A 25,880-nucleotide genomic window follows, 5' to 3' on the forward strand; every position below is an offset into this window, starting at 1 on the left:
GGATTGACGGAGGACATCGAAAGGGTGCAAAAAAGGGCAGCTCGTTTTGGATTATCACGTAATAGGGGAGAGAGTATGGCAGATATGATACGTGAGTTGGGATGGAAGTCATTAAAGCAAAGACGTTTTTCGTCGCGGCGAGATCTATTTACGAAATTTCAGTCACCAACTTTCTCTTCTGAATGCGAAAATATTTTGTAGAGCCCAACCTACATAGGTAGGAATGATCATCAAAATAAAATTAGAGAAATCAGAGCTCGAACAGAAAGGTTTGGGTGTTCGTTTTTCCCGCGCTGTTCGGGAGTGGAATGGTAGAGAGATAGTATGATTGCGGTTCGATGAACCCTCTGCCAAACACTTAAATGTGAATTGCAGAGTAATCATGTAGCTGTAGATGTAGATGTATGTGATGTCCTTACGTTAGTTAGGTTTAAGTAGTTCTAAGTCTAGTGGACTGATGACCTCAGATGTTAAGTCCCTTAGTGCTTAGAGCCATTTGAACTTGGTCGCAGAGTGCACGAGTTCCTAAGGACAGTTGACCGTATGATTGGAGTTTGAATCGAGAAATGAACAATATTTCCGGCAGAGGGCGGAAGGATGAGAGACAAGGCATGTCCGCGTGTGTTACCGAGTTGCTGGGAATAGCGCGGCTGTGCGTGGGTTCGATCTGACTTCCAAATTCCTTACACGTCGGTGGAGTGCACCGGGAAACGCCGAGGAACGGGCGGGCCAGCCACGAGGAGTGATTCACGGTTCGGGGTGTCGGTGGCCGGTGCGCCTGGTGCAGTTGCAGCCCGCGGCCCGCCATATATATAGCGGTGGTGGAGGGGGCCGACGCTCCGCCACGCCGCCGTAGTGTGCCGCAGGCTGAGTCGCCAGTCGCACGCCGGCCCCTGCCAGGAGTCGCACCGCCGCGCATCGCCACGCTCACGACTGACTACTGTGCGCTCGTCCTCCGACAGACGCCCGGACCGGGATGCCCAGCGCCCGCCAGTGAGCCAGCCGCACACGGACTCGGGATGACGCCTCCGCACGTCGCACGCCAGCTGCCGCTTCCGCCGGCGGCGCCACCGCGTCTGCCTCTGCCGTTGCCTCAGGTCAGTGGCGGCTGCAGCGCCTGGCCGTGCAGTTTCGGATATAGCGCTCATTTGCAACAAGTCACCGATACTCGTGGCAAGCCACTCTGACGGGAGTCGGTCGCCGGATGTTGAAGCTTATGCGGTGCATTTGCCACCACACAGTCTTCGTAGAAATGAGATCCTAGCGCTTTTAACACCCCTGCTTTTATTTGGCTGCTAAAATCTGGAATAATCTGGCAGCATAACCTTTGACCCCTGTTGCCGTGACCTAATGTCATAGAGTATCGATTTTGTCACGGTAACGAGATATGGCTGCTTAATAACATTATATTCAGGAAATACAGCTCTTACGATGATCAAGTTCACTATGAGTTTTAGTTTTGTTAAGTAATGTAATTTCGTGTAACACAATGGGAGACACACTACCCTCGTGTTACCCACATACGCGCGTTTAAATACAGGTTCAGTACACCTAAATAACGTCACACGTTATTGTACAAGGGGACTTAAAAAAAGTTAATTGCACATTGGTATGGCGGGCCAAGGAGCTATTATTGTTACTGCACTACAATTAAAAATGTTCAGATGTGTGTGAAATCTTATGGACTTAACTGATAAGGTCATCAGTCCCTAAGCTTACACACTACTTATCCTAAGGACAAACACACACACCCATGCCCGAGGGAGGACTCGAACCTCCGCCGGGACCAGCCGCACTGTCCATGACTGTAGCGCCTAAGACCGCTCGGCTAATCTCGCGCGGCACACTACACTTAAAAGTGACACAGATACGTGATACTACTTTTCTACATAGTCACCAAGTATCTATAAACTTTCTACCGATCCTTCTGTTCCTCGACGATACGAATGCGCTCCTTGGTCACGGAGGCCTCCGAGAGCAGCTTTGTGAACGTCCTCATTATCTGAAAATTCATGACTGCTGCGAATAGTTCCTCGATTGCGCGAATATTGTCTGTCGTCCATGTTGTGGACCTTCCTTCCCGATAACCATCACCCGCGTTGAAATTACAATTAAATCAATGCCATTAGCTGCTGACAGGCGTTGAAATACACCAACTGGGACAGTTGAAAATGTGTGCCCCGACCGGGAATCGAACCCGCGATCTCCTGCTTACATGGCAGACGCTCTACCTATCTGAACCACCGAGGGCGCAGAGGACAGTGCGGCTGCAGGGATTTATCACCGGCACGCTCCCCGTGATACCCACATTCTCAGCTTATCGTCCACACACTACATTCGTAGTGCCCCTGCCATTATACCCACTACTCGCGGCAGACAATCCACCGAGTCCCGTAAGAGTTCAGGCAATTCATGTGCATCCACGCTGAAGAAGATCATGTCCGAAAGAACAGATGCCATCTTCATATCACCCACGTTTGTGCCTCTCGTTTGAATTGTTGGCTCCTTTCCATGACACTGCATTTGGCCCATACGGCGCCAGAGTTCCGCGGTGAATCTGTATGTCAATACGGACGTTTTTCGCACAAGAATCGCACGGTCACGCGTACATCAGCTGTGGTCCCGTGTACTTCAGCTTCGGAGTACGTTTTCAGTTACCGCGTCACTTCGCTCCACATTGCGATGCACCTGTTATCCACATCGCAGCACAACTGTGCCTGCAGGGAACTTAAAACACGTACTATCTTCTGACGATGCACCTGTCTTGTTGCGCAGTGGCTATAGCGTGGGATGACGTGCGTGATTTACTTTTAGAAATCTCCTCGTAGTACTGTGCACACGTGTTCTTCTTTGCAGTCTATTGGTCGGCGCGGCTGAAGCTAGACTCTACATATTTATATTAACTTCTTAGTAAAAGCAAATACTTTTGTCACTAATTGGTATAATTATAAGATTTACTGAGGGTCGGCCCACAGTGATGGGGATACACTCAGCCGCTGCTTCTTTCCGCTAAGCCGTCACAACAACGACTCGCTACTGTGAGCGACAACAGTATCGGTAATCTGACGATCTCAGCTCTTGAAAATCAGTCCTTCACCTACTCGCGATCTGTGTGAGACAATTATGACTAAGGGATGGTGGATTCCTTACATGCCTCACCCTCTAATCGGCTGCGATCAGACTCAGACTCGTACGGATCTGTCGAGGTGACGCGAAGTCCGTTCGTCAAACACTCCTCTTCCAGTAAAATGATTTACACGTCTGGTAACATCGTTCCTGCAACACTGAAAATCCACCCTAGACATTGTTCATCTCTTAGGATATGGAGAACAAAGGCTACTGCTTTTTTCACTCAATTCCTCTTCCTTCTTTCTTCGTTACGCCAAGTTAAAGAGCTCGCTTGAACTTGTTATCTTGGTCTGATAGCTTCTTTTTCTTCTTCTCTTTCATGATTTCCCTATGTTGTCTCTTCCGTTCCTCTATCCAATGTTCCCCAGTGTATTTTTTTAGCTTGCTCTACGAATGTGTGATTTGTAACTAGGATTCTAAACGCTTTGCGTTTTCTGATGGTATTTTCCGTGGTATTTATTTCTCGTAAGTCCTGCTTAACTTCTTCTAACCAAGTGATTTTTACCTTTTTTGAATGTATTATATTAAGTAGTCATTTTGTTATCTAGTGTCGTCTATTATGGAGAAGTGACCATAGGTCTTAAAGCGTCTTCTACTTATTGGAACAGTGGACTTGTCTGTTGCTGTGTGTAAGTCTGTAGCTTCTTTTTTTTTAAAATCCGTATGCCACTTACGTTAGTGGGACCGCCAATTTTGCTTAGAATTTTTCGCTCTCCCTTTGCAGTTTCAGAAATTTTTGAATGCTCTCCTAGAGGTCTAGTTTCTGAAGCATATAATACAACAGGCAAGACAACCGCCTCCCGCAATGGCGAAGTTTCGCATTATGGAATATCACTCATGTATTGCAGTGATGCCATCTTATTCTGTACACTTTCTGGAGTTTGGTGTTCCGCTCAACTGTGTTTATCGCTTTTCCTCATTTGCAAACGATTTCAACAACAGCTTAATCTTCAGGTGCTTAAGCGCTATTATCGACGTGACGTACAACTGCAAGTACATCCTCTTAATGTATTCTAGCATCCTCTAGCGCAGCAATTATGAGACAGTCTTATTTGTACGACTTAGTCTTATAGTGGGTTATGCCTGGGTCCATAAACAGGTTATACTTGCGGTGGTATTTACTTCGATAACGGCTCTTAAATGCCTGAAGATGAAGCCGTAGTTACTTCGAAGTCGTTTGCAAAGAAATTAAAATATTAAAACAGCTGAGTGGAAAAGCACTCCTTTGTTCTCCATAACAGGATATTTCGCAGCTGATGTCTCCAGTTTCCAGCTCTACGGAAGCAACAACAGTGTTGACGTTGGAAACCTAAAGTATTGTGTAATTCCGGTCCGTTATGGCCCAGACGTCTTGCAGCGATTGTCATTCCGCGTTAATGTCGGCTAACTCGCTACTCGCTGCCATGTTCGCTACTACACACCTGTCTGTGATAAAGAGCTCAGGTAACGTGCCCACATTCGCGCCGTACGTCGCACCTCGCGCAACATTCGGGCGTCATACACGGCATGTATTCAAATGGAACAACCCCTGCCATGCCTCTTGGCGGTCAGTTTGTGCACTTTTCAAAGAGAAACCAACTGAACTAACAATGCTTAGAGTATACGACTGGTCGTAGAGATATGAAATTCGGAGGAAACATTTTCCCAAAGTCAGCCCTTAAGAGCGTAAATTGAGTACAAAATATGCATCAAAAGATCTGTTCCAGAGCTCGCGCTGAGGAGAACTAATCGACTAATTGAGTGGCTTGTGGCACATTAGACGAAAATAATTTACTCAGCAACAGGCGTCAAAAACGGGAAAAGTTGAGACAGGAGGATGGACACAAACGGCATCAACAAATGAAGTGTTCAATGAATGGCTGCCTGAAATTCCCTCAATTTAGCACTTACGCTTCGTAGACACTGTTTTCCTGGCTGACTGTCCTCGTTACACTATCCAGTATTACTCTAACGGTCAGTTACCATCAAACAGCGACGGCGTCGACAGGTTCTCCCTTAATTTTTGTTGCGAAGCATTGGCATAATGCATGGCGTAAGTCCCGTGGCACGGCAGATCCGCATTGAATTGCAATGCACCTTGGAAAGTTTTGCATCCGTAGTTATCTGCGATAGCGTTGGTTATATGCAAGAAACAACAGCAGTGTAAATGTTAGCGACAACTTTTATTATACTTTCCTTTGACGTCAATTGTGTGTTATGTGAGGTACATCTCTCCTGGCCTTGACCATGGTGCGGGTTTTAAATTTTCACTGATGAACTGCAGCTTAGCCACGATGTCTGAGAGGCAAATCAAGTTGATAGTTCCCTATTAATTCATTCATCAGTTTTGGTAATCGCATTTCTGCTTTCCGATCGCTACTGATGGCGAAGCTAAGGGCAAAATACAAATCAGGATTTCTCGGTAAAGTGGGCAGATTTCGCAGGCACTGAAAAATATTCTATCGATGTGGACTTCAAAATTTAAGTATATAACTGAAAGATAAAAAATTACACAAAGTTATTCAGGAAGACGTAAATTCAGGGCATAAGCTTGTCAGCAAATTCTGTAATATACAGCATATCCGTGTTTTTAATGCTTCACTTTGGGTTTCATTTTTAGTGAACGCGGACGACTGAACATCTACCTGTAGCTTTTCGCAGGTTACTTTACTGGCTTCACTTTACGAAACCATTGTAGTTTCACTGTAATATATTATAAATCATGTCACGTCTGCTGGTTGGTAGGCAGCAAGTCGTGACCACATATTACGCTTCTATGTGAAGTACTCATGTATCTCTCTCATGTTCGTTCCTATTTGATCACGGATAAGTTTCAATCGACTTCATTTATTTTATTTGCTTATTTGTTTCACAAGGAGACGAGAAAAAGCAACACTCTGAAAGAAATCTGAATAACGCCTAATGCAAAACGCTACATGCATGTGAACTGCTTTGCGTCTACAGTTACAAACTTTAATGTAATTTTCAATCCGCAGCTATACGGCTAACAATGCTAAAGACGTTTTGGCGAATCAATTGTAACAAACACTAGATATGACTAAACAGAAACAGCTAAATGCTAGACGTAGAGGATTTTGTACCAATGGCGCCGTTAAACGTTGTAAATGTGAACTAGCAAGACATGCAAAGATATTGTTTCACTTCTATTTATTATTTCACGCTTATGTTTCATCAGGTGTAAGAATCGAGAGGAAAAGAAACATTAAATCCGTCTGAATGTTTCGTAGATGCTTATAATAAATGCTCTACAGCTTTTGGGGATACAGAAAACAATTATCAGGTTGTTATCCATCTTTGACAGTAAATATTGAAGGACTATTCCACTATGGCAAATATGGATAACGATTATCGAAGTTGAGTGTGAAATCCCTACACAAACACTCACCTCATCATTTTACACAAGAAATAAGATTCTGAAATGTCATGGCTATCAAGAAGGAAGGAAGGTTAGGAGGGTACAGAGTCTCGTCAGTCTCAAGGTCATTACAGACGAACAGAAACTCAACTGAAGGAAGCGGCCATGGCCTATTTAATGAATCGATTCAGCATTCGCCTGAGCATAGTTTTAGACGTTGGAAACAGACCAGACACCGATCTGAAACAAGTCCAGTGTCTCATTTGTATCATCACTTCGGCCGGTCGGAAACCTGGGATCTATTGGACATATTCCACGCATTGACGTTGCAAACTTCAAGGGCGGATTATGTAGTACGTAAATCTTCGGCCAGAAAATTAATGTTGGGGGAACATTAGATTATGCATCTACACAATTATATTTCTTATTCACATCAAAGTTATTTATTCCTCTTTGTTACTGTATATGTCGAAGTAAGTAGTTCACATTTAGGGAACCATTACTGGAGACCTAGACTGTTTCAGTCTATTGGTGAAGCAAATTTCCATTACTATCACCGTTTGATGTCGTACGCACATACTTCACTACAGTTTCTCAGTCTAACTTTTTCTTTCGTGACCATTCGTGAAATGTGTTACACATATCGGCCAATTGGGCCGATTTAGACCTCACTGTCTTAGTATCTGCTACCATTTTGTCGTTTCACAAACCTACGCATTACCCACCTTTGAAAATCTTTGTTTTACATACTATAATCTTCGTTATTCGTAAAGTTTTACTTATTCTTGCTTCAGGATCAAGTTAGCTTATCTTGATGTTTTATAAATTCTTCTTTCTGGTAAAGGTTCTCATATGTTTATTTCCTCGCCTGGTCTTTCTGGTAGCTGCCTCTTCATTTTATGTCCACTAATATTTGTATCCACTAAACACTTAAAATGCTTCTTTTGTGCGACTACAGGCAAAGCTCCCTCAATTTCTTGACAATAATTGATACAAGCTGTGTTCTTATGTTGAAGAAAATCTGTATTCACCTTCTCTAATCTACTTTTGGTGTCTGCCTTTTTGTCATCTTGTGTTATCTTGCTGCCTAATAGGCAGAATTCTCGAAATGTTAAGTTCTGACAAATAATGCACTATATGTATGAAGTCACGTTAATCCATATTTCACAGTTACTGCAGCTTACTAACAGCACGTTCACTCACGTCATCTACGTAGTGTTCACATGATGTTGCATGACCTCCACTGCTTGAAAAACGACCGAGGCGGCACGGTGATAAGTAACGGTTCAAATCCTCTCCGGCCATCCACATTTAGGTTTTCTGTAGTTTCCTTAAACTTATTAACAAAATGTCGGGATAGTTGAAAAGGACACGGATTCGTGCTTACTCATCCTCTGCCAAGCCGAACTTGTTTACCGTTTGCAACATCTTCTTGGTCTCCCGCTCTTAACTAGATACAGCTGCAACATCAGATGCTTTTAACAGAGTCAGTAATCAGGCAATGTAACAGATACTTAAACTATTACAATACTGTGCATCTGTATTAATAAGGCACCTGCTTCTCTTTCGAAAACTGAACCACCGGGTCTACGTCAGCTTTGATTTCTAGTTAAACAGCAGAACTCTTTGTATGTCCTTCAGCATTTAACCTTGAGGTACTGCCTTCACAGGAGTTATACGGCTACATTCTGCAATAAATTACTTACATAACATGTAATTATGCAGTTTTTACTAAATAAATTAACTAAAAAGATGGATGAAATACGAAACATGGAAAACCTTTGAAACAAAGTAGATAATGAGGCTTCTGAACTTAAAGAATTTTCTTTAAACATGAGGAACGATGCAGATTGAAGGCATTAGAATTATTCGATTCGTTGAAAACAAGATTTCACTATTGAGAGATATTTTTAAAATTCAGCGGTGTCAAGAAACAAGGTCGACTGAAAGTGTAAGAAATATTTTGACACTTTAAATGCAAGATTTGACTATTAAAAGTAATTTTAAAAATTCGACAGTATGGACGATTAATACTTCCCCGAGAGATCAGTATCCTGTAGAGAGTACTGGGTTACAGACAACATTGCAGCAAATATTTCGTTCAAAATACGTACTCCATGTTTTACGGCTTTGCCAGTTCAGAGTTAAATCAACTAGTAGGGTGCTCGTATTTTACGACGTATCGAATGGAAGTTAATGTGAAAATGTAAACTATATTGAAATATCATTCTGTTTTCGCCTTCTCAAAAAAATTAACAATTTGTATGATATGCTTCTTAATGTTTCTGGACCATTTTTGTTCACATTCAATCGAAGCTCTTTCTCTGTGCAGATTGTGGTTCTCTTCAGCCGATTGCTCGCTGATACTGCACTCTTTCACATTTTTGAGACCGAGACTCAAAGATCCAAGGACTCAGAAATGTCCAGCAGCCTGTTTTATTTTTACTTTTCCAATATTGGAAGTCTCCGTGATAGGAGAGACTGTGATAACTGACGTGAGAGAGGCGGTTTGTTGATAGATGAACTCATCGGTGGTATCTGATTTTTTGAGCTTGCTGTAACATTTGAAGCCAGTGATTCATGTTGTATTGCTCTCTGAAAATTTTACGATGCTATAACATTACGCTGATACTTTCTGACGATGAGCAAAAATGGTTCAAATGGCTCTGAGCACCACGGCACTTAACTTCTGAGGTCATCAGTCGCCTAGAACTTAAAACTACTTAAACCTAACTAACCTAAAGATATCACACACATCCATGCCCGAGGCTTCTATGCAAGATGGGTATTACGAGATAGCTTATCGGCCCAACAGGCATCTAAAGGTCCCGCAGATAAGTGAGACCAAAATGTTGCGTCTATAACAATAAATCAGTTACTAGCCAGTGTCGATTCGGGACTGACGACTGGGACACAGGATACCGCACTGGTTACAATTTGTGGTATCATAACAAGAATGCAGTGCTATCGATGAAAGTAACTTACGTGCTAACAAATGACACAGGATAAATTGAGGCACACTTAAAGGGGTGAAGCTAATGATGATCAGGACTGTGTGACAGTAGTAGTTGGGAATATCTATTATCGAATATATGGATCTGTTCGAACCCAGCAAGGGAAGAGAGATATAATCCAGAATGAGATTTTCACTCTGCAGCGGAGTGTGCGCTGATATGAAACTTCCTGGCAGATTAAAACTGTGTGCCCGACGGAGACTCGAACTCGGGACCTTTGCCTTTCGCGGGCAAGTGCTCTACCAACTCAGCTACCGAAGCACGACTCACGCCCGGTACTCACAGCTTTACTTCTGCCAGTATCTCGTCTCCTACCTCCCAAACTTTACAGAAGCTCTCCTGCGAAACTTGCAGAACCAGCACTCCTGAAAGAAAGGATATAGCGGAGACATGGCTTAGCCACAGCCTGGGGGATGTTTCCAGAATGAGATTTTCACTCTGCAGCGGAGTGTGCGCTGATATGAAACTTCCTGGCTGATTAAAACTGTGTGCCCGACGGTGACTCGAACTCGGGACCTTTGCCTTTCGCGGGCAAGTGCTCTACCAACTGAGCTACCGAAGCACGACTCACGCCCGGTACTCACAACTTTACTTCTGCCAGTATCTCGTCTCCTACCTCCCAAACTTTACAGAAGCTCTCCTGCGAAACTTGCAGAACCAGCACTCCTGAAAGAAAGGATATAGCGGAGACATGGCTTAGCCACAGCCTGGGGGATGTTTCCAGAATGGGATTTTCACTCTGCAGCGGAGTGTGCGCTGATATGAAACTTCCTGTCGGGCACACAGTTTTAATCTGCCAGGAAGTTTCAGAGATATAATCATTTTCAATATCATGCCTCTTGAAAGTCGAAATAGCCTCACAGCCCACGTGCTAGAAACTGTTGGTACAAATACAATGGCAGCAGTTGTCAAGAAAGAGGATACGACCACTCGAATGAATACCGGTGACTGTTATCTGCCGGCCGCGGTGGTCTCGCGGTTCTAGGCGCTCAGTCCGCAACCGCGCGACTGCTACGGCTGCAGGTTCGAATCCTGCCTCGGGCATGGATGTGTGTGATGTCCTTAGGTTAGTTAGGTTTAAGTAGTTCTAAGTTCTAGGGGACTGATGACCACAGATGTTAAGTTCCATAGTGCTCAGAGCCATTTGAACCATTTGACTGTTATCTTAATAATCCCTTAATGCCTGCTACACAAAGCAGCAACATATTCAGTGGCACAGTATTTATCCTTCTCAGCAGGCGGTTTTTGTTGTTCCACGATCTTCTGATCTAGCAGGAATAACAAGGACTGAAGTTATCAACGCCAGTAGAGGGAAGCTGCTGCCAAAGGATACTAATGACATTCCCGCTTTTACGTGTTGAGAAGGCCAGAACATTATGGCCACCTACCTAACAGCCGCTACGTCCATCTTTGTCACAAATAACAGCGGCGACGCGTCGTGGCATGGAAGCAATGAAGCCTTGATACGTCACTGGAGGGAGCTGTCAAAACATCTGCACACTCAAGCCACCTAATTCCCGTAAATTCCGGGGAGGGGGACAATGAGCTCTGACGCCACGTTCGATCACATTCGAGATTTGTTCGATTGGGTTCAGATCTGGCGAATTGTCAGGCCACCAGATCAATTGGAACTCGCCATTGTGTTCCTTGACCCTTCCACCATACTACTGGCCCTGTGGCACGGCGTATTACCTTGTTGAAAAATGCAACTGCCGTCGAGAAACATGATCGTCATTAAGAGATGTATGTGGTCTGCAACCAGTCTGCTATACTCCTTGGGCTTTGCACGAGCTACACTGGACCCATGAATGCCCAAGTGAATGTTGATTGGGTTGGGTTGTTTGGGGGAAGAGACCAAGCTGCGAGGTCATCCGTCTCATAGGATTAGGGAAGGACGGGGAAGGAAGTCGGCCGTCCCCTTTCAAAGGAACCATCCCGGCATTTGCCTGGAGCGATTTAGGGAAATCACGGAAAACTGAAATCAAGATGGCCGGACGCGGGATTGAACCGTCGTCCTCCCGAATGCGAGTCCAGTGTGCTAACCACTGCGCCCACTCGCTCGGTAGTGAATGTTCCCCAGAGCATAATGGAGCTGCCGCTAGCTTGTCTTCGTCCGGCAATACAGGTGACAAGGAGATCTTCCCCTGGAACACCACGGATTCGTGCCCTACCATCAGTATGATGAAAAGGTATTGGGATTCATCAGACCACGTTCAGTGCCGATCGTCACGTGCTCGTTTCAGTTGTAGCTTCCGATGTCGTGGTGTTAACATTGGCACATCAACGGTTCGTTGGCTACGGAGACCTGTCGTTTGGACTGTTCGGTGTACTGTGTGTTCCGACTAGAGATGGGTCGAACTCGTTCATTCCCGTGGACTACTTCATTCATTTCACTCTTTGCCGTGAAGCGTTCAAATGAAGTAGTTCATTCATGAAGTACAGAAGCCTGGCGCCGGCCGAAGTGGCCGTGCGGTTAAAGGCGCTGCAGTCTGGAACCGCAAGACCGCTACGGTCGCAGGTTCGAATCCTGCCTCGGGCATGGATGTTTGTGATGTCCTTAGGTTAGTTAGGTTTAACTAGTTCTAAGTTCTAGGGGACTAATGACCTCAGCAGTTGAGTCCCATAGTGCTCAGAACCATTTGAACAGAAGCCTGGCGAAGTTGCCCAGTTCGCCGCTCAGCCGCGGCTGCGCTCCCTTCGCCTCGCTCTTACAATAAAGCTTCGTAATACTTCATAATTTTACCAACAGATGGCCGAACTATGCAGTAACGTGCACGCAACGTTTTACGCTCTTACAGCGTCTGAGTTAACTTAAATAGAGCATGGTCGAGTGGGACAAAGGAAAGATAAACAGAGGAGCCCGTCACATATAAAGAAGGTATTACATTTAATCTTGCTCGACATTTTCTCATGAAGCGCCCAAAAAAGTCTTTATCTGACAAATTAAACATTATTTGTTGTATTCATGGACTGAAAACTAGGACAACCAACGAAATGCAGTCCAATTTTATGTTCCTTTTAAAACTTAATCCAAAATAGAATGAGTATGTTTACCACTGTCTATATACCTATCTTAAGTAATTATTCAGAAGTTTTCCTGTAGATTTTATTTTTGTTGAGAATAATAACCCTCCAGATTCAAAACGTAAACTGTCACCTGTAGTCATTGGTACGATTTCACGTAAAATCCCTCTTTCAGTGTTATTAACAAACCTCTCATTTTCATGTTGGCTGTGCATGCTCACACAGCCAGCCTCTACGTTTGTATCTTTAATATTCATTTGTCTGCAAGCGCTGCCAACGGTAGGCTATCCGTAGACGCGAAGTTTAACTGCACAAATAGTCACGGGTAATTATGTCAGCACTGCAGGAAGCAGCTGACGCTGCATTCTCCTCCCCCCTCACCACCCCATCCCCTCGTAAACCTATCGTTCCCCACAAGCACCGCGCGATTCGTCGACAGGCAGTAGAGGGAGGACTGAAGTGAAGAGAGGATGAGTGACGTAGCGCCGATGTAGTGGGAGAGGGGGAGAGAGTGAGTGAGCTAGAAAAAAGTGTGGAGTGTGCTATCTGTGAAGAGTTTGAAGTACCAGTTCATTGAAATTGAGTGGTTAGTTCACACTTCACTGGAGTGAAGCGTTCATTTGAACGACTCATTCACGAGCTCCCCATCACTAGTTCCGACACACTTGTAATCTTCCCAGCATTAAAGTATGACGCTAATTCCTCCACAGTTCGTCTCCTGTACTGTTTTATGTCCTGTTTTACTAGTCTTACCAGCATACGACGTCGGCATCTATAATGTGGGGTGGCCTCCCAACTCCATGACATGGTTACATATCAGTTTCACCACGTGTTGAAGACAACCACAGCGCTCCTCGAACACCTGACCAGTCATGCAGTTTCAGAAATGCCGTGCCGAGCCTGCGAGCCATCATAAACCGCCCTCGGTCAAACTCAGATAGATCGCACGCCTTCCCCATTCTGCACACTGAGAGCACGCTCACTGATACTACATGCACCGTGCGTGTGTCTGACTAGCAGTCATTCCTCGCCAGGTGACGCTGCTGTCGCCTGGACGGGTCTATGTCGATTGCAGGTCGGTAGTCATAATGTTCTGACTGATCAGTGTATACAACCATTGGTGAAGATCATTTCCAATGTACAGACTGAACTGCTTAAAATGTGTGTGCTTACCTTGTTATCCAGAGATATATTTTCTAATAAAAAGTTGTAAGAGTAGCACTTAAAAAAAATAACCGTTCTGTATGTGGGGGAAGAATTTCCCATGCACAAAGGCATCGGGTGCTTCCCATTGACCATGCATGCAACCATAACACTGTGACGATGCACGAACCGCAGCTGATCAGCAGAGGATGCTTATTCGGCGACGATGAGTACGAGTATTATCCAAGTCCAAGCTGGGTGGATTGGCACACAGTATGGAGAGTCATCTACTGTCATGCAAAGGCAGCATAATAGCCCCTATGGACATTCTCCGAAAGGACACATGACGTGATAAGCGGCACAGACAGACCATATCCGGTCTACCGCTGTACTGTGTATCTGTCTTACGCTGTCACTCGTCATGTTCTTTCATCAGTCTCCAAGATCCTTTACCTGTCGGATATGAGTCTAGCTTCTCCGTTTCCTGCACGGAGTTTGACACAAATTAGCAGACAATCTTTTCGTGGTGTTTACACATATTAGACATTGCTGTGAGCTACGAAACCTTAATGTGAAATCCTTACGGAATATTTTTATAGCGATACTCTTTGTTGATTAGTGTTTTGAGAGATGTGATGCACTCTATGAGCCTTTCAAACAAACCTCACCATCGTAGCTGTTCTCAACATCAAGAAAATCTGGCTCAAAATGGCTCTGAGCACTATGGGACTTAACATCTGTGGTCATCAGTCCCCTATAACTTAGAACTGCTTAAACCTAACTAACCTAAGGACATCACACACATCCATGCCCGAGGCAGGATTCGAACCTGCGACCGTAGCAGTCGCGCGGTTCCGGACTGCGCGCCTAGAACCGCTAGACCACCGCGGCCGGCTCAAGAAAATCTTTCTTAGATTTCCTCATCAGCAAGGTGTTTACTATTCTACACCTTCACTTCAGTCAACATAACAAACTAAACGTAACATCTGTATTTTAACGAAATCTATACTCGCAGGTGATATTACACAGCTGATTTCTCTCAGGGTAATGTTAACTCACGGTAGGTCGACAACATTACTGACAATTTCGAAAAATAAAAAAAATACTTCACTCTCTTAGTAATTAAAAACAAGGCCCAAGGTCAGATGCAACATTATACAGGGTGTTCCAGAAATGATGAGACAAACTTCGAGGGATTGTAGAGGGTGTCTTGAGCAACAAATCAAGGATAGAAACCTATGTCGGGAAACGTCATCCGACGACGCTACAGAGCGTCGAAGTCATAGGCGCCGACGTATGCCACTAGGCCAACCCTTCTGCAGTAAACCAGATTTTGTACGCTGACGGACCGTAGGAAGAACGTCTCACCGTATTGTTTGTTATTCAGTGATTGTGACTCATTGTCACGACCGCTACAGGAGAAGATGGAGCCAGCTGCTGCGTAGACACGTCTTGTCTCCTATGTATGCGATGCTCTGTTGCCTTGGTGGACGACAGTTTCTGACGCGGGTTTCCATCTGCAGTTTATTTTTCTCGTGTATACCGAAGAACAGCGGAGATTTTAGAGGTTCCAGGAGAAAAATAAACTGCGGATGGAAACCCGTGTCCGAAGCCGTCATCAACCGAGGCAACAGAACATCTCATTTATAATAGACAATGCCTGTCTACGCACCATTTTCTCCACTGGCAATCATGGCAATCAATCGCCATAACTGAATACACTCTCTACAGCCTCTCGAAGTTTGTCGCAACATTTCTGGGACACCCTGTATATCATTTGGGAAATCGTTCCGGCATTCACGAGAAACGAGTTTTATGGAAACTGCAGAAGTTCTGAAATGAAGGTGGTACGTATCTTAACCGTGTGATATTGTATTTAAATACTCTACTGGTAGATGTGAAATTAGGGGTAATATCTATCAGTTAGTATGACTGTTTCACATATCAGCTATTATGATCGTTGGTTATAGTAGTCTTCTAAACGCAGAGGAAAGCCACACTTTTTATACTGCCATGCACTTTCACTTTCTTTACCTCTTGAGGAAACAGACGTTTTTGCGACACTTTCCTCCTACGCTGGGCATATGTTCATCGAGAAATGTTTTTGCCTGAAGTGTCGAATAGCTGTGCATTCTCCAACAGCTGGTGTGCAACGTTTATCCTGAAGTCGGTGTAGCAGGTTTTTGTGTTTTCACTGAGCTTGTGATGCGTAGGAAAAAGATAAAAGATGTATTCTTTATGATCATTTATCTCGCGTAGTATGACTGGAAAGAGAGCTGTCGTCTGGTCTTGAAGGTCTACGCAGTCCATCTACGTTTTCACTTTGTTCGCGGAGATAAGCTAGCACGTGACACTCATGACCATTGCTTCGCTTTAGAATACTTTTAAGAGCCATCTGTTACCTAGAAAGTAAATTCCATGCATTCATTTAGCGGAGCGCACATTTGCGAGCACAGCTCGTCTTACGGTTTAAAAGCCATAGCAATTTTATGCGACTACAGCTCGTCGTGTGAGGCGATCCGGTTAAATGTGACGTTCTAGCTACTCTGAGCACTATGGGACTTAACACGTTCCAGCTACTCTACAATTCCGTAATTGACTGCAGGCACGAACAATAGAGTTAACGGGAACATGACCTTGCCGAATGTAAACTGAGATAACATTGTGGCGTGGTTGCCAAACAACTCACACTTGTTTGCTTACACTTTACGATTCCAAACCCGTCAATACAGGCGACCAATGACTAATTGACGGTCGTTTTCACGTTTATGACCCATTCGGAGTCTTTTGAAATGAGCGCAGTACACGTTGTAAAACTTTTACAGGTCCTTCGTGGTCTTTGTTAGCAACCTTTGATGGCAGGAAACACGCAGATGTGTACGTTACGAGCAGTCCTTGCTTATACATTTCTACGATTTGAACTGCAAAGTCGCTGCGAAGCTATGAGAGTTACGTAGACGTCTTGTTCTGAGGAGCTAATGTAAAAGCATATTAACAATCACAGCCCAGTTAAGACTTTATGTTTTTACTAGGAAATACACCCACAGATGTACATTGCATCAAGGGCAAAAATTTCATTTGCTCAGTACGTCTTATTATTACTATTATTAACTCTTCTTCTTCATCTTGTCCTTCACTTCGTGAGTTACATTTTACGCTTAGTTTGTCTTCAGAAAGTATTTGCCTAACTTAATTAGTCTTACTACATTTCTAACAGTTTATAAGCTACTGTTTATTAGTAAGTCGTAAGTCGTCCATCGTTTGAACGTGTTGATTCCAGGTGTTGCGGTATTTGCATCTTCTGATGAAGGTCGAAGTAGAGAGGACATAAAATGTAGACTGGCAATGGCAAGGAAAGCGTTTCTGAAGAAGAAAAATTTGTTAACATCGATTATAGATTTAAATGTCAGGAAGTCGTTTCTGAAAGTATTTGTATGGAGTGTAGCCATGTATGGAAATGAAACGTGGACGATAAATAGTTTAGACAAGAAGAGAATAGAAGCTTTCGAAATGTGGTGCTACAGAAGAATGCTGAAGATTAGATGGGTAGATCACATAACTAATGAGGAGGTATTGAATAGAATTGGGGAGAAGGGGAGCTTGTTGCACAACTTGACTAGAAGAAGGGATCGGTTAGTAGGACATGTTCTGAGACATCGAGGGACCGCCAATTTAGTGTTGGAGGGCAGCGTGGAGGGTAAAAATCGTAGAGGGAGACCAAGAGATGAATACACTAAGCAGATTCAGAAGGATGTAGGTTGCAGTAGGTACTGGGAGATGAAGAAGCTTGCACAGGATAGAGTAGCATGGAGAGCTGCATCAAACCAGTCTCAGGACTGAAGACCACAACAACAACAACAACAACATTCACCTGATCCTACTCCAGTCTCCTGTTTCACTACTCCGTTTCTAATGCAGTCTGTTCTTGAACACGCTCTTGTTCTGCTCAGCAATATCATTTCAGCTGTTACGTAAAGTCCTGGAAGAGACATGGTTTCATAAAACGTTTCTCTTGTTTCTAGGCTTGTATTATTTTTCAACGTGTTGTGGAAGCTGCCGACCATAGTTCCAGTTCCAGGCCGTCCGCAATTGACACATTCGCTTTCCTTCTACTCCGCGTCGGAGAACCGGAGGAATACGTGGCTGGAACCGCGCGGCCGCTACGGTCGCAGGTTCGAATCCTGCCTTGGGCATGGATGTGTGTGATGTCCTTAGGTTAGTTAGGTTTAAGTAGTTCTAAGTTCTAGGGGACTGATGACCTTAGAAGTTAAGTCCCATAGTGCTCAGAGCCATTTGAAACATTGAATACGCGGTGCATCAATCACATCATGGACACCGCTGCAGTAGGAGTCTGCGACGCTGTCCCTACTCACTTCGATCGCTGACCTCGTGGGTACAGAAAGGCGATTTATGCGAGTTGCAGCGTGCGATAACCGACAGCTTTCGGCAACCTGCAATAGTATTTCTGAAAGGATAAATTTTGCCATACTTTCAAGCATCTCCTACGTTGCAGCGTGTTGCGAACATAACATTTCATACCAATAGAAACCATGTAGCATATATATATATATATATATATATATATATATATATATATATATATATATATATATATATATTAAATTGAGGTCAGCTAAGCTGGCGTGTGAAGTGCAAACCAAATGTGTCAGCCCATCGTCCAAATAAATCACGGCGACGATAAGTTATTTCCAAACCTCGTCATTTTCTGGACGTATCCCTTTCACTGCATACAAAAACAAAACGACGCTATTGTTTAATTGGCTTAAATAAAAAAGTATCAACACTTCTGGAACATAAAAACGTGCCTGGATCGAGCTATAACACAGCAGTAACACTGACAATTAATCGTGTCTGAAGACTTCTGAGCAAAGTCAGTGTCCCGCGTAATTTCTGTTGTCTTCGTATTTATCCATATGGCTACATACTTTTCTCTCGTGCGGAAGACACGGATCATCACCTCTTTTCTATATTAAGTTGGAAAAATTTGGAAATTTGTGGTAAGGAGTATAGGACCAAACTGCTGAGGTCATCGGTCCCTAGGCTAATCTAAATTAAACTAACTTACGCTAAGGACAACACACACACTCATGCCCGACGGTAAGGGGGGGACGGGGGGGAGGAGAGTCGCGCGAACCGTGGCAATACGCCCCAGGTCGCACGGCTATACTAAGATCTTAAAGAATATATCGAGTAGAATCGAAAGAACCCATGGCAGACTAATTTTCTCGTAAGTAATAAATCTGAGGCTTCTATCTTTCTGGCGTTTTCTCCTATTAGAGGATTAATTAGAATCACGACTCTTCGCTTTTTGACATTCCTGCATCTAATATTTTCTCTTGGAAACGCTTTCTTGAAGAACTACTGCGGAAAGCTCTTCTTTCATTTTGCTTCTTGCGGCGAGCAGAGATCAGAAATGACACAGGAAAATTACGAGTATGTCTTCATCAAGCATGGGGTAAGTGGAGAGCGTTAGACGATGGAATTATTGTAGTCGAAGGTACTAGTTCTGTAAGCCTAGTTAGAAGTGGCCCATCACTGCTGCATGAATTGCACAAAACTCTTCTGATCAAAAGTCTTACCGGTATTAGTTGGATACTGTGTCGTGGTAGAGGGTTACGGTATTCCGTGAAGCACATTTCGCGTTGATTATCTGTGCCACAAACAATGTGAGTACCGGCTGACAGAACTAGTACACACCTTCAACCACAATGATTCCATATTCTAACTCTACCCAAGCCGGTTGCTCTTGATGAAGATATTCTCCTAATTCTGCCGTCTCATTTCTGATTTATTCCAAACATTTCTCCTCGCCGCAAGAAGAAAAATAAGAAAAGAGCTTTCCTCAGTAGCTTTTCGAAAAGGCGTCCTGCAGTAAAATGTAAATATCATTACTTTACCTTTGATTTGCATTTCTAAGAGTTCATGTTGCAGAAATTTTTCAGATTTACGCATGAAAACGAGTTTTTCCACGTATGATTGTTCCTGGGACAGTATGTAAATTGTGCTACTAAATGAGTCATAAGTAGTGGCTTTAGATAAACGTGACCATTCTTGATCTCTGGGTCGTTGTGACACACGTTTCGTTGGTAGACGTTTCCACTGTCAGCGGCGGCAGGAATCGAACCTAATGCACTTCCTGGATTTATGGTTGAGGCAATAAGCAAACGGACTCTGCCACGAAACGCTGCTTCATGGTCAGGTGGATGTTGGTCCAATCTAGGTGCAGTCACTATGGAGTAAATCAGTTGGAACTCTCCGTAACCGTGTCAATTGAATGCCATAGCAGCTCATTTCAGCACAAGATCTGTAATGATCTTGCTACGAAGGTGACTGAATACCAACAAAAAGAAGCGTGATTCATAAAATTCCTCTGTAGTGGCAAGCTTATTGAAGAAGCTTCATACCTCAAGAAAAATCTTGTTGAAGTTAGCATTCTACGCAAATTTTTCTTAACCGGGTTCGACTGTCGTGGGTAATACTTTCCCGCTCCTTATTGCGGCGATGGGGTCATCACTATATATGAAACGAGGTGTTTGCTTTAACCCATTGTCTGATACAGCCGACAGCAGGTTTCAAGCCCGTTATTACATTGCCGGCTGTGATATGGGCCGAGCAGCTATTGCTTCTTCCTAATGTTTCTTCTGCTCTGTTAATAGACGACATGATACGTTCTATACTATTCGAAAGCTAAGAAATGATCTGTTTGGTGGTATATATCACACCCGCTTTCTTTGACATTTCGTGAGTTATAAGCGATCTTTTCAGATTTTATTAGATTTATCTGCTCCTCCCCTCCTCCGCACTGTGCATAGCAAGGAAGAAGAAAAGCGATACACGCTGCGAGTGTGAGAAATGTCTAGTGGCTTTGCACGTGCCCGTATTTTTTCGGGTATATCACACCAACAAAAACTTCTAAAACAATATTATCTTCATCCTTCGTCATTTCAATAAATAATGAGGATAGGATTATAAAGAATTACTCTCAAAAAGAATACATACTTTTGAGAAAAGTGTGTAAGACAAAATATGCTGATCTTCGTAAGTTTAAATAGTAAATATACGGTCGCCTATGGGGAAAAATATTAATAAGTCAGTATTTTAAACATAGCTGCTCAACAGCAACGGTTCCACGTAATAAGATTAAAAAACAGCCGACCAGTTGCAAAGGATAAAGTAATCTTTACCTAGGTTTCGATAGATTTAAATCTATCGAAACCTAGGTAAAGATTACTTTATCCTTTGCAACTGGTCGGCTGTTTTTTAATCTTATTAATAAGTCAATGAGTTTATGATCTATTAGCAGTGGGAATAACGTGATACCGTAGCAGCAGGTGGAAACGACGTGCGGATGGTGTAAAATCCCGTTGGTGGAAAAGGAAATCGTCTAGTAAGTTACGACGTAAGTTTCGGATCAGAATTTTTTATACCTGCTGAAGTTTTTGGGTGAATACCTATATTCAACTCTACGTGGGGAGAGGGAATGAGACTCTGCTGATGACGGAACCGTTAACGCTTGCGCACCGCGCGTCTCCTGCTATCGCAACTCGTACGACGATTGCTCCAGAAGTATGGCCACCCGCTAGCCCGTTGTTCAGCACACCACACCCAGAGAACAGCTCGTTGAGATACCCAGACACGAGTCACGATCAGCCAATACATCTTTGCATCTGGTAATGTCGCCCGGCTACTCTCCGGTCCGGCATACGGTTTTAATGTGCTAGGAAGTTTCAAGACAGCGCACACTCCACTGCAGAATGAAAGGTACGATCCGAGAACTGCAGTCGAGGAACTGGGTAAGAGGACCTCTGACGGTTGTAATTAATTAGAAACATTTGTAGCATTTCTGAAATATGACAAAGTGCTAGTTGCGGTTCGAGTGCACAGTGCTCAGAAGTGGAGGCAGCGACTTCATACGAAGCTGAATCTGTGTATACAGCGTTAGGCATTTAAAACTGTGTTTGGGAATATCTGGAAAGCTACAAATCGGATTAACAAAACGCTGTGATAAAACACGTTCGTCTCGAAAGGGGACCTCAAGTGACGCCAAATTCGATTACCCCCCCCCCCCCCCCCCCCCCTCGCCTGCTTCACTCCCAGGAGGCGGCAGGTGTAAACTTTGAAGTCTGAAATAGGAATCCTCTTTTTTAACGTTGATTCGGATTCTCGGGGAAAAATACGTAACTCTTGTATTTAACCTTTTTTTTCGTTGCGTGAGAGAATGCGCTACAGTAGACAAATATCAAAATGGGTTAAAAACCTTTGGAAAATGATAGTAGGTCTAAGAATACACATCAGATTACGATACTTCGTCCGTATTCTTTGTGTAATTTTTTAACAGTTTTTAATTCCTTGGTACACAAACCTATGAATTGTTCCAACTGCTTTCCATTACAGCGACATCTGTGAAAGACATTACACCAGTAACGTGGACAAAGTAATGTATTATATTCAGGAGAACGAAGTTTTATGGTGTGAAAACTTGTTATCATTAAAGATTTTAGAATAACTGTCCTTTTAACCTCCTGGATTCCTAATCTAGTGTGTATTTCTTGAGATATTATCATTTGTCACCGGTTTTTTACTCGGTACAACGAAAAACCAGTCCAAAGTTGCAGATTTTACTCTTTTTATTCACTCGACGAGTTTTGCCTACGTTACGATGATTTGAAAATGGGTCCCGGCCCGAAACCAGTCATCGAGTGAATAAAAAGAGTAAAATTTGCAACTTTGGACTGTTTTTTTGTTGTACTAATTTGCAGAAGTTGCAGAACCACAGGTGCTCCAGCAGGCTGGAAGTTCGGTTTTTAACCTGTTTTGAGTTTTGTCTTTTGCAACGCCATATATCCCGCAACGAAAAAAAAATGTTAAATACGAAAGGTATTTATAAAATAATGGGGGTTCATCTTTAAGATTTCAAAGTTGACGCTCCTCATACCTCCAGCGTGTGGGGCAGGGGGACTGAATTGATGTCATTGGATGTACCCCCTCGAGACGAACAACATTTACTACAACCTTCTTTTTAAAGCGATTTGTAGTTTCCAGACATTTCCATAAGTAGTTTTAAATGCCTCATCCTGTATGTCACCGGCATACTGTGAAATCCGAAATTTTGTGGAATGCCTAGGCAAACTACAGAACACCAAAAATCATTGGGCAGTGATTGAAATGCAAGTTGTTTAATTCTTTGCCTATGCATTTAATAGAATACCAGTTACTTTTAAGGCAATGTATGAGAGAAAGGTAGTTTACGTATTCTGACAGCTACAAGTCCAGTTGTACACAAGGTAACAGTTCACAGCGTGAAAGAAATTTGTCCTTAAGTCCAACGATGTGACGACTGACAAAGAAGTACCGGTATCTCTCAGATCAGCTGCAACGCAGCAATCTATGAAATGCAAGTACGAAAATAAATGCCAGAACCTCAGGTGTTGGTGTGTAAAGTTGTCTGCAGTTCATAATGATACTGCAGCTCTGCTTGCTGCAATAAATAAAGTATAAAAGAAGTACATCTTCGACGTACATAAAAATTGAGTTTAAATTCAGGTATTGTTTATTAAAGTTTCTAATAATTTTTTAAAACTGTTTTTTTAAATTTTTATTACTTATTAGCAACTACTAAAACTCATCTACTTCAGGATAAGCCAATTTTCAGACAAACACAATTGTGATAATGTTGATGTTTCAATTTAACCTTCATTAAATACATAAATTTCTAGGTTTAACATGTTATTTCATTGTAATTTATACTTTTCTTATGTGTATTTAGCATTTTATAAAGTACGAAAACGTGTAATAGATTTCCTAAGAAAAGTGTTAAAATAAAATCAAACACGTTGCCAAAAAGTTCTAGGCATTATATATTTTGCCTAGGCGCTCTATACAATACCTTGACCAGACACTTTGCTACTAAAATACACACCATTAACAGATAGCAGACTTGATGGCTTAGTGCCGCTAGTATAGTTAATGTAGAAAGCGTACTGTGTATACTAAACAAAAGCAGGGGAATAGATAATTTCTTTATATTGGGGGGGGGGGGGGGGGAGGGAGGGAGGGAATGTTCAGCTTTATTCAAGCAGATGATGTTCATTCAAATCCGTATTCAAAAATGCAATGTAAGTAGCTGACCTGTCAAGCTGTTTCAACGTTTAAATTTGGAACACAGCTTGCATCTACTGAAAAATCTGATACAAATGAATGAAAATGAGAAGCACTGCGTCGCATACTGATATTGACATAAATTGCTCCGTAAATCGCCCGTATTTAGCGTATATACACTGTATGTTGCACAAAAGTCTACTTCAAATGCTTTCTTTCTCAGCATAGTTGATTCGGAAAGAAAGCACATTACGAAAAATGTCACGCGTCTGAATAAATGGGCAAGTTATTAGTCAGCCTTAGAAGTGGTTTAGGACTAAATACCATATAAGAAACATAGTACGAAGTACTGATGACATACATACCAAGTATATTATTCTACAAATGAATAAATAAATAATAATGAGTTAAAATAATTAAAAGTAAAACAAAGGTCCCAACAAACAATAAGTACCTTGAATGAGATTTTCACTCTGCAGCGGAGTTTGCGCTGATAAACTTCCTGGCATATTAAAACTATGTGCCGGACCGTGACTCGAACTCGGGACCTTTTCCTTGTCCCGAATTTGAGTCTCGGTCCGGCACATAGTTTTAATCTGCCAGGAAGTTTCAATAAGCATCTTCCCTATAATGACTAGAGCCATGATTTGAAAGACAATTCATATTTTTTTTCCTGGATTTCAGGGTGAATTTTACAGCAATTTATGCACGAATCCAGGTTCTGTAGTGTAGACAAATGTGTTTTTATTGTGCATGTGAAGTCATATTTACATTTTTTTTAGTAACAGGTCCTATTTCGGCAAACTTTTGTCAAAAATGTATGTATTTGTATTATCTTTAATGACACAAGAATAAAAACATGAAAATGTTCACATGTTTCAGGTGATATTGTCAAAAATAAACGCAACAGTTACTACAAGTAAACAAGCAGCGTAACACGCTACTCGGTTCGCTGAAGACATTGTTGCGCGGGTTCGACAAAACGCTCTCCAATCCTACTAAGACGAACTCTCTCGTAATAAACACCACACATGTGTTCACATTATTCAGTTAAAACACGAACTCATCTTGGATCAACATACCGAAAGTGAGATAAACGGCATAATTTTGTTGCAGAATAATGCCAGAGCACATGTGCCAAGGTCTTTTCGACTACCGTGCAGAAGTTTCGCTGTGAAGCCCTTACACGTCCTCCATACAGTCCCGACTTTTCCCCACGCTATTTACAAATTTTATGTCTCTGAAAAAAGACACTGGTGGCCGTAGATGTGATTCGGACAAAGAGGTGCACGCCTGCGTACAATCATGGTTCCGTAAGCAACCGTAAACATTTTTCCATGCAAGGGTTGGGGTTGTTTGGGGGAAGAGACCAAACTGCGAGGTCATCGGTCTCATCGGATTAGGGAAGGACAGGGAAGGAAGTCGGCCGTGCCCTTTCAAAGGAACCATCCCGGCATTTGGCTGGAGCGATTTAGGGAAATCACGGAAAACTTAACTCAGGATGACCGGACGCGGGATTGAACCGTCGTTTCCCGAATGCGAGTCCAGTGTGCTAACCACTGCGCCACCTCGCTCGGTTTCCCATGAAAGCACTGACCGTCTTTTCTCGCAGTGGGTTAAATGTATATTTTCAGCTGTGACGGTTACTTTTGAAATAATGAAGAGTTTGTTTACTTTTTTCCCCTCTGTCTTCATTTGACTGCCTTGATTCATGACTATTCTGTAGTTCACACTTAAGTGCCTGTGACAGAGAGTTGATCTAACTACCTTCAGACCATATCTCTATTGTTCCTCTCTCGAACAGCGCGAGGAAAAAATGAACCCTTAAATTTTTCCGTACGAGCTCTGACTTCTCTGATTTTGTTATGATGATCATTTCTTCCTACGCAGGTTGGTGTCAATAAAATATCTGATCGCAACTTCGTGAAAATATCTCACCGCAGTGGAAACTGCCTTTGTTTCAATGATCGCCACCCTGACTTGCTTATCATATCTGAGGCACACATTCCCCTATTTCGCGGTAATACAAAACCAGCTGCCCTTCTTTAGACTTTTTCGATTTTTTTCCGTCTGTCCTGTCTGGTAAGGATGCTATA

At 42.9% G+C, this 25,880-nt stretch overlaps 1 protein-coding gene across 1 annotated transcript in view; it reads left to right on the plus strand.

The window, feature by feature from the left end:
* The first annotated feature begins 566 nt into the window (after positions 1-566).
* Positions 567-25,880, plus strand: part of LOC126250519 (facilitated trehalose transporter Tret1-2 homolog) — a 359,534-nt gene continuing 334,220 nt past the window's right edge. Inside the window, exons 1-2 of the mRNA XM_049951569.1 lie at positions 567-652; positions 788-1,097. Of these exons, the coding sequence (XP_049807526.1) occupies positions 567-652; positions 788-1,097 (396 nt within the window). The remainder of the gene's footprint in view (positions 653-787; positions 1,098-25,880) is intronic.

The sequence above is a fragment of the Schistocerca nitens genome, chromosome 1 (genome assembly GCF_023898315.1).
Source record: "Schistocerca nitens isolate TAMUIC-IGC-003100 chromosome 1, iqSchNite1.1, whole genome shotgun sequence".
Lineage (NCBI taxonomy): Eukaryota > Metazoa > Arthropoda > Insecta > Orthoptera > Acrididae > Schistocerca > Schistocerca nitens.